Consider the following 9,483-nt stretch of genomic DNA (forward strand, 5'->3'; position numbering starts at 1 on the left):
CTAGAGCACTCGGGTTTCAGTAGCTGTGGCATGCAGGCTTAAGTTTCCCACGGTATGTGGATCTTCCTGGACCAGGGATAGAACCTGTGTCCCTGCATTGCAAGGTGGATTCTTAACCACTGGACCAACCAAGGAAGTCCCTGACTATACTACTTTTTAGTGGTGTGACGTTGGACAAGTCACTTTCCCCCCAATCCTCAAAGTTTCCTCATCTGTACAATGGGGCTAAGAAAACCCACCCTATATAGTTATTTCAAGGAATGAATTATGTGAAATAACTTCTAGCAAGCACCAAGCATAGATCCTGCCGCAGAGCAGGCATTAAAAAATTTCGGTAGTTGTAAGATGACAGCAGATAGTTCTAAAAACTTACTCTTGCTTCTTCACCTTACAGTTCGAATGTCTGAGACCCTCACAGAGATACTTCACCCTTGTGTCCCCCAGGGGATTTTCACTCAGGTCCAGCTCAGTGAGGTTTGGATTGCAAATGAGAACAGAGGCAAGATATCTGCCAATAGTCTCTGAGCTTCCAGGGAGAAAACTAGCAGACAACCTGGAAAAAAAGAAAGACACAGAATTGGCCACTCATTCCCTACCTGAAAAACATCATGAGAAAAGAAAATAAGGCCCACCCATATGAGACCCCCAACCAAGAATATGTCACAGCCCCCTTTTACCTATGATGGGGATTTGTACATTGCCCCCACAACACTGTATGCCCCAGTGAGAGCTCAATAAATGTTGACTGCCACCAAAAAGAAAAGAATTGGAAGGAAGTATCAAATGACCTAATCTCACTTTAATTCCCAGCATGAATTTTATCACTCTCATATCTTCTTTCAAATTATAGGGGAAAATGCTATAATCATCCTTAATACAGTCAAAAGATCTTTCCTTTCCTCTTATCTGTAAGTTCATTACTAATTAATAATTTGCCATCCTTAGAGAGAACTAGACCATCACCGTCATCCATATAATATTTCTTCTTGAGCACAAAAAGTGGTTTTTACTGACCTTCCTGTCTTCTCGATCTTTGTCTCTTCATATTAAGCAGTCCAATTCATTAAACTGTTTCCCATCAACTTTCTCTGCTATTACTTTCAAGAATTTCTATGATATACACTACAACATCTGAGTCTTCAATTTTTCTCTTGAGTTACCAGGCTCCAAACTCAATCTTGAAGAGGGCTCATAAAGACATCATGTATATATATTTTCCCAATTTAGAAATTTTAAATAAAGGTATTTTAAATAAAAAATTAATTTCAAAGTAGATTTAGAAAGCTTTAATGCTTAAGAGCTTTTACTATAGAAAACTCCAAATATACATTGTGATTGTTAATTTTATGTATCAAGTTGCCTATGTCAAGGTACCCAGATTTTTGGTCAAACATTATTCTAAAAGTTTCTGTGAAGGTACTTTTTAAATGAGATTAACATTTAAATCAGCACATTTTGAGTAAAGTAATTTGCCCTCTATAATGTGGGTGAGGCTCATCCAATCAGTTAAAAGTTTAATAGAAAAGACTGACACCCTAGGAAGAGAGAATTCTGCCAGCAGACTGCCTTTTGATTTGCAGTACAGCACCAGCTTTCCTGTGTCTCCAGTCTGCTGGTCTACCCTGCAGATACTGAACCTGCCAGCTGCCATAATCTGAGAGAGCACCAATTCCTTAAAATAAATCTCTCTATATGTTTACACACATTTTACCTCTCTGTTTCTCTGAAGAACCCTAATTAGTCAGGGTTCTTCAGAAAAGAAGATATATATATATACTATATATATATATATGGTAAATCTTTTATCAAAGTCATTACATGGACTTTGGGCTTCCCAGGTGGCACTAGTGGTAAAGAATGTACTTGCCAATGCAGGAGATGTAAGACATGAGTTTGACCCCTGGGTTGGGAAGATCCCCTGGAGAAGGTCATGGCAACCCACTCTAGTATTCTTGCCTAGACAGAGGAGCTTGGTTCATAGGGTTGCAAAGAGTGGGACATTACGGAAGTGACTTACCACACATGCATGTGGACTGTGAGGTCAGACACATCTGGGTTTCTTATTGTGTCTCTGTCATGTTATTTAGCCTTATACTATTGGGTTTCTCGTTCCTCATCTGCCAAAATGGGGACAATAATCTGAATCTTGCAAAGCTGTTGTACACATTAAAGGAAATCAAAGCACTCAGCACAATGCTTAGCACAAAGTAATTGCTCAGTAAGTGTGAGTTTTCATTATTGATATTAACGTTATTGCTACTTTCGCTATTCTTCCTCTCCATGACTCCTTGAAATGTGTTTTGATTATACAACATCCATCTTGAGCTGCATATTTATAAAATTTTTCTTGCAGTATGAAAACTAATAGTAACAACTTACTTGAGCTTCTGTACTTCGCAATTTGGATCTTTTAAGCCTTCACAGAGCAGTTTCAAAGCCAAAGCTTCCAGTTTTGTTTCACTAAATTCGAGCTCAGTGAGCCACTGATTGGTGCTGTGAACGGTTGCTAGTGCACCACAAGAAGCAGGAGAGATAAGGCATCGGTACAACCTTTAGAGAACAGAAGAATGACCTCATTACTTTATTCATGCTTTCCCCCAAAACAAAAGAAACTGACCAAAAAATTACATGAACACAAACAACAAATTCTCCTGTTCTCAGTTACCTCAATGTCTATAAGATACAGTTTGGCTGTTTTAGTCCTTCACACAGAAGCTTCATTTCAGAATCTTCCAGGGTGTTTTTCACAAATCCCAAATCTGTCAGATACTGGTTGGTTTCAAATACTAAGGCGAGGTCTCTGCCATAAGAGGCTGTGAGGTGGCAGAAAATCAGTCTGTGTGGAGAAAAAGCATTTCAGAGGAGAAAACAGAACTCTCTATAAAGATACTTGTTTGCCTCATTACTGATATAATGAATTATTTCAATTCATTCAGCAATTAATTTATTAGGTGCTAATCACTGTGCAAGATGTGAAAACACAGAAATAATTAAGACCCAGCCCAGACTCTGCCCTCAAGGAATGCCCAGTTAATGGGGGAAAAATTTAGAAAATCATGAATTATAATACTGTGTGGAAAGCACTGCAAGTGGTATGCACAAGGCACCATGGAGACACAGAAAAGTGGCACAATCCAGCCTAGCCTGTGGGAGGGGGTTGGAGGATCAAGAAATACTTATGAGAGGAGCAAATACTTTAGTTCTGCTTGAAAGGGTATTAAAAATTGAACAGAAATTAGGTGGATGAGGAGAATCGGAGTAGGGAGAGCAGGGGGCGCTGAGGAACAACCTGTTCATGAAGCAGCCTGTGCAAAAGCCAGGAGGCAAGAGAGGGGAGGCTTCAGTTGAGAAACTGTCAATTACTTGCTATGGGCTACTTTATAACACTGGAAGATACATATCAAACTGTTAACAATGGTTATCTTCCAGGTAGGAGGGAAGGGTTGGATTATAGGGAGACATTTACTTTCTAGTATTTAAAAGATCAGAAATTATCAGAAAAAAATAGTGTAAAAAATTTTAAAAACATAATACATGTTTATTATAAATAAATTTTACCATAGAGAAAAATATAAAGAATAAAATTTTTTGAGAAAGTACTGTATCCTTACCACCCAAAGATAACCACTGTTAAAACTTTGATATGTAACTTTCCAGATTTTAAATGCATGCATACTTATAAGACACTTGCTCCTCAGAAGAAAAGGTATGGCCAACCTAGGCAGAATATTAAAAAGCAGAGACATTACTTTGCCAACAAAAGTCCATCTAGTTAAAGCTGTGGTTTTTCCAGCAGTCATGTATGGATGTGAGAGGTGGACTATAAAGAAAGCTGGGCGCCACAAGAATTGATGCTTTTCAATTATGGTGCTGGAGAAGACTCTTGAGAGAGTCCCTTGAACTGCAAGGAGAGCCAACCAGTCAATCCAACCAGTCAATCCTAAAGGCAACCAGTCCCGAACATTCAATGCAAGGATTGATGCTGATGCTGAAGCTCCAATACTTTGCCCACCTGATGTGAAGAACTGACTCACTGGAAAGACCCTGATTCTGGGAAAGACTGAAGGCAGAAGGAGAAGGGGATGACAGAGGATGAAATGGTGGATGGCATCACCTACTCAATGGATGTGAGTCTGAGCAGACTCCGGGGCTGGTGATGGACAGGGAAGCCTGGCGTTCCGCAGCCCATGGGGCCACAAAGAGTAAGACACAACTGAGCGACTGAACTGAATACTTATATTAATAGCATTATATCTTCCCTGTAACAAATGGTATCACAGAAAGATTTTAAAGAAAAGAAAACATCTTCTCAACTTCCCCTCCAACTCCAACTCCCAGACACACCCAGCATTTAGTGTGTGGTCTATATGCTTCCACTCCTTTCTCCAAGATCGTAGAAACATATGTATGCACAGGCACATGCGCTCACAGACGCACCCGCGCATGCGTGCATATGCACCCGCGCGCGCGCGCACACACACAGAAGATTTGCACATTTTACAAAAATAAAGTGAAGTCGCTCAGTCGTGTCCGACTCTTTGCAACCCTATGTACTGGAGAAGGAAATGGCAACCCACTCCAGTATTCTTGCCTGGAGAATTCTGTGGATTGAGGAGCCTGGTAGGCTACAGTCCACAGGGTCGCAAACAGTCAGACACGACTGAGCGACTTCACTTCACTTCGTACTGTAGCCTACCAGGCTCCTCCGTCCATGGGATTTTCCAGGCAAGAGTACTGTAGTGGGTTGCCATTTCCTTCTCCAGAGGATCTTCCCGACCCAGGGATCATACCCGGGTCTCCCACATTGTAGGCAGATGCTTTACCGTCTGAGCCACTGGGGAAGTACCTACTTACAAAAATGGGACCATAGAAAACATTACTACTTCACATGCATTTTGTCATTCAGTCCTCATCTTAGGCCCATAGACAAAAACTGAGACAATCACAGCACATCATATAGTAAGTGGTGAAGTATTACTCAACCTCAGAGTTGTCGGGTTTATCTTGTAGGCTTGGAAATACCATCAGAAGTTTAGACACAGTCAGATCTTTGTGACAGGGTACAGCAGGAGACAAACCTGGTGCACTACGGCTGCAGGCAGGAGGTAGGGGGACGGTGGTGGTGGAAGAGGTGGTAAGCGCTGGAGGTAAACAAATTCAAGACACAAGCATGTTTCGGGGTTGGATATGGCCAGGATTTATGACCATTTGCAGTGATGCGGGATGAGGAAGTAGTCAGGTTCCACCTCTTGCCTCCAGGGGGCAGCCGAGGCCACTGAGAGATGGGGGCTGTTTCCTGTTCTAGAATATTCCATCTCTAGCGGGGTCCGGACCCTGAATGGGACAAACCATTATGGTGGGGAGCTGAGAATTTTGGTATTTGATTACAAGCGCTTCATGTTCTTGGTTCTGAGTCTTTTCTGACCACTCCTGTTTCTTCCCACCTTCGAAGATTTGCAACACTGTAGGACGTTCCTTTATGTCTGGTGGGGGGGGGGGGACGGGGGAGAAAATCTTCATGCACCCCTCCCACCCTCGCGGTTTCTGGAAGTTGGAACATTCCGAAGGTTAAAACCTCGAAGGGTAGGCCCGAGCTTTTCTCTCGCTGGCGCCCTCAGGGAGGAGAGGTACCGTTTGCGTGTGGTAGGCGGTTTTTTTGGCCTGTACTCTCACTAGCCGGGAGGTGAGGCTCGCTGGGAGGTGTCCTGGGGCGGGGCAAAGGGTCTTTAGGAGGGTGTGAGGGGCGAGGGAGGTAAGCGGAGAAGAGGAGACTCAAGGGGTGGGGGAGGGGAGGGGGACTGATAGATTTATCCCCGCAGAGCCAGCCAAGCCCCAAAGGCACTCAGTCGTCATGGCCTTGAAATCTGAAGACCTCAGTAGTGGGTTCCGGCATGACAAAGTGATGGCTTTCATCAACGAGAGGATGTCCAGGCACGCGAAAGGCCCTGAGTTCTACCTTCAGAATCTGTCTCTGTCGTGGGAGAAGGTGGAGGACAAGCTCAGGGCCATCTTGGAGGACCGGCTGGTGCCCAGCCAGGCCAAGGAGGCCTGTGCCTGGAGCAGCCTGGCCCTGGGCGTGCGCTTCGCCCACAAGCAGAGCCAGTTATACAGACACAGGGTGCAGTGGCTGCACGACTTCGCCGGGCTGCACAGGTCAGCGGCGCAGGCGTTGGCCTCAGACCTGAAGTTGCTCACGGCACAGCACGAGGTGGAACGCAAGGAGGCGGCCTTCCGGCTACAGCTGGTCCAGGACAGCCTGGTGGAAGTGCAGAAAGAGCGGGACCTCCTGAAGTGGAAGCTCTTCAAGGCCGTAAGATTACCGTCCCCCGTCCCGCCCCACCCATTCAGTCCTGCCGCGCAGCCCCCCACACCCCGATGTCAGGGGAGGTCACAACTCTGCTAACTTCTTTCCAGGAGCTGCGGTCTTCCCAGGCGCCAGTCGCAAAGGGGCCAAGCCTGGTCACTGCCAGTGGGGCTGGAACAGAAGGAACAAGTGAAGAGGAAGAGGAGGAGGAGGCAGGGGCCACTGCTACTACTGCTGCGGCTTCAGAAGCCACAGGAGAAGGAAGACAGGAGGATGCAGAGGGGGCGGAAGCTGCCGAGGGGGCAGAAGATCTGAGTATAGACCTTATGCAGCTTCTTGGAGTTGTAGACCAGAAAAATTACACCTCTGGCGGGCAGAGTGAGGTAGATTTCAGGTCAGTGGAAACAGCCATGTATTCTTTCTCTGGGATGCTCAAACCCGAGGCAACAGTCTCTCCTGAACCCCTTCCTGTCCAGCTCCCTGCCTCATTCACATATTCATACTCATGCCCCTTAGCCCCCTTCCCGGACGCACCAACACCATCCCCACCCACATCTCCACCACAAGCACCGTTCACAGCAGGAGCTTCATCTCAGACATCTCCCTACTGGGGATCCTCTGATTTTAGCTTGTGGTCTGATGGAAGGATCCAGGGAATAGACCCTCAAGAAGGAGACAGGAGCGATTCTGATCCCCTTCAGCAGATAAGACTTCCAGTATTTAGCAGGCCTGGGAATTGGGACTGCCCTTGGTGTAAATCTGTGAATTTTTCACTGAGTGGTAGTTGTTTCCACTGTGGAAAGTGTATCTGACTATAGAGCCCTCAAGTGAATTCAGAAATGTGAAACAGCAAAAATATATCCAGAGGGGGGAAAGGTGGGTGGGGGGTGGGTGGGTGGTGTGAAGTCAGGGGAAGAGTGGAAGAATAAGGTTGGGGGAGGAGGGTAGGAGTTGGGGACGGTGTAGACTGTCTGCACCATCCCCAACTCCTACCCCATCTCCCACCCTCGTTGACCTCAACCCTTTGTGTTCCAGGGGCTTCCCTGGTGGTGCAGACAGGAAGGAATCTGCCTGCAATGCAGGAGACCCTGGATCAATCCCCTGGATCAGGAAGATCCTCTGGAGAAGGAAATGGCAATCCACTCCAGTATTCTTGCCTAGAGAATTCCCTGGACATAGGAGCCTTGCAGGCTACAGTCCACAGAATCGCAAAAAAGTCACACACGACTGAACGAGTATCCACACCCCAGAACTGCTGCAGTTTCTATTTGTATTTCTTTTCCCAACTCTAGTTATCTGTTGGACCTGGGCAGCCAGTATATAACACTCCCACTCCCTACCCCCGCCCCCACACTAAGCTGTAGATGATTGGACCAGGAATGGACATTTGACCAATCCTGAGCCAAATGTTCTCACATGGGACATGTGACCCATCCTGAACCAAATATCCTGAGAATCTGAACAGAGGCAGATTCCATAGTTCGGAGGGTGTTGGGAAGTGAAGCAGTGGGTCACTGGGAGTCGGGGTCAAGGTCACACTCATGAACACCGAGGCCACAGCTGAGACCTGGCCCTGGCTGTGGGGGAATAGAACTGTGTGCTTTACAGAAGCCAAGTGTCTTTTAGAGAATGACACTATGAGGGCCCAGGGGGCAGAGAGGCACAGAGAAGCAGAGAAGAGTTGATCCTGTGACCCCAGAGATGGAGAGTGACAGCCTGATCACTTTTCCACTTCCTGCAATTTTGCTGAGTGAAAATTCATAGCAATCCTCTTTTCTTTAAGCTAACTTGAGCAAGTTCTTGTTCTGGGCAACCAGATTTTAGCCAAGCCAGAAGTTTATACCAGAAGAGAAGTTGCAAACTGTAAACCATTAAAGAAGATGTTGGAACTGACTGGTGAGGTGCATCAGGGAGTGATGGGTAGTGGGGATTCCTGTATCCCAAGGCTGCAGGAATGAACTGGACAAGAAGCTTATTCATGTTCTGAGTGAATTACGTAAGAAACAATTAAAGCAGGCCTGAGGTTAACCCTGGGCTTACAACAGGGCAGAGATTCACCACCCCTAAGGGAATCCCTCAGGGCTTTGTACAGAGGACGCCAGAGCCAGCTGCAGACAAAGACTGCTATCGTTGTTCAGCCTCATGAGAGGAGAATCCTCCCCAGTCCCCACTTCCAACTGGGGACAGGCAGATCTGAACAGGAAACTTGTGCCACTTTCAAGGTGAGTCAGCAACTGAGAGTGCCTGAACGGTTTGCTGGTCTAGACCACTGAACAAAGGATGATGCCATCCTGAGATTTTCTCCCCCCATCACCAGATTACAGTGGGAGGGGAGTCTGGCTACAAAGCTCCTAGTAAATTCAGAAATGCATAATGGAACTTAGCCTGATGGGAAATCAATTCCCAGAGGGTGGGAGTAGAAGGGGGAAGTTGGTGTGCATCTCCCCATCTGATGCCTATAAGCTGTGTTGAGGGAAGCTAAATGTATGTTTTAGCCCACAGATGGAAGGATGGATCAAACTCAGACGGAGAAGCCCTGGACATCACCTGGGAACTGTGGACCTAGGTACTGAAGCTGTCATAACCTGGGACACCTCTGCAGTAACTGGATGTGACTTTGGGCTATATCCGGTCAGAGCAGATGTTAACAGTCATCAGGATTAGAGGCAAGATCTGTACCCTCCACTTGTCAGAAATTTCTTTGGGCTTGTTTATATCCTTGTTTATATCTTAGGAACTGTTTCCAAATCTCAGAACTATTTGACATTTGAAATTAGATAATTCTTTGTTTCAAGAGGCTGTCCAGTATACTAGGATGTTTGGCACAATCCCTGGCCTCCACCCACTAGATGCCAGTAGCACCCCACTCCCCCCCCCCCACCAAAACAACTCTTGACAACCAAAAATATCTTTATATGTTGCCACATGTCCACTGGAGGGCAAAACTGCACTGATTGGGAACCATGGAGGCAATGAAATACTTAGGAGTAGTTGAAACAAGGGGAAGAGAGTTGTAAGGGGTGGGACACTAAGGGAGGAAAAGTATTCATTGGGTCTGGCAACGTCTGATTTTTAAGCCAATCTGGGTGGCGGCGGGGGGTGGGAGGGGGCGGGGGGGCGTTGGGGGGTGGGTGGGCAGAAGCCCAGTTGCAAGGACTGAAGAGTGAGTAGAAGTGAGG

The 9,483-nt window shown here is 46.2% G+C and overlaps 1 protein-coding gene across 4 annotated transcripts; it reads left to right on the forward strand.

Moving 5' to 3' along the window:
* The first annotated feature begins 5,602 nt into the window (after positions 1 to 5,602).
* Positions 5,603 to 9,186, forward strand: TEX13B (testis expressed 13B). 4 transcript variants are annotated; one of them, XM_043458873.1, is made up of 4 exons: positions 5,603 to 5,627; positions 5,820 to 6,310; positions 6,415 to 8,526; positions 8,800 to 8,940. In XM_043458873.1, exons 2-3 carry the CDS (start codon positions 5,852 to 5,854, stop codon positions 7,114 to 7,116), a joined length of 1,161 nt encoding a protein of 386 aa, XP_043314808.1. In that variant the 5' UTR covers positions 5,603 to 5,627; positions 5,820 to 5,851; the 3' UTR covers positions 7,117 to 8,526; positions 8,800 to 8,940. The 4 variants fall into 4 exon arrangements, with proteins under 4 accessions (XP_043314808.1, XP_043314809.1, XP_043314806.1 ...); XM_043458874.1 differs by having other exon boundaries at positions 5,620 to 5,683; positions 6,415 to 6,698; positions 8,800 to 9,186; XM_043458871.1 differs by having other exon boundaries at positions 5,620 to 5,683.
* Positions 9,187 to 9,483: the final 297 nt, after the last annotated feature.

Source organism: Cervus canadensis, chromosome X, assembly GCF_019320065.1.
Source record: "Cervus canadensis isolate Bull #8, Minnesota chromosome X, ASM1932006v1, whole genome shotgun sequence".
Classification (NCBI taxonomy): Eukaryota; Metazoa; Chordata; class Mammalia; order Artiodactyla; family Cervidae; genus Cervus; species Cervus canadensis.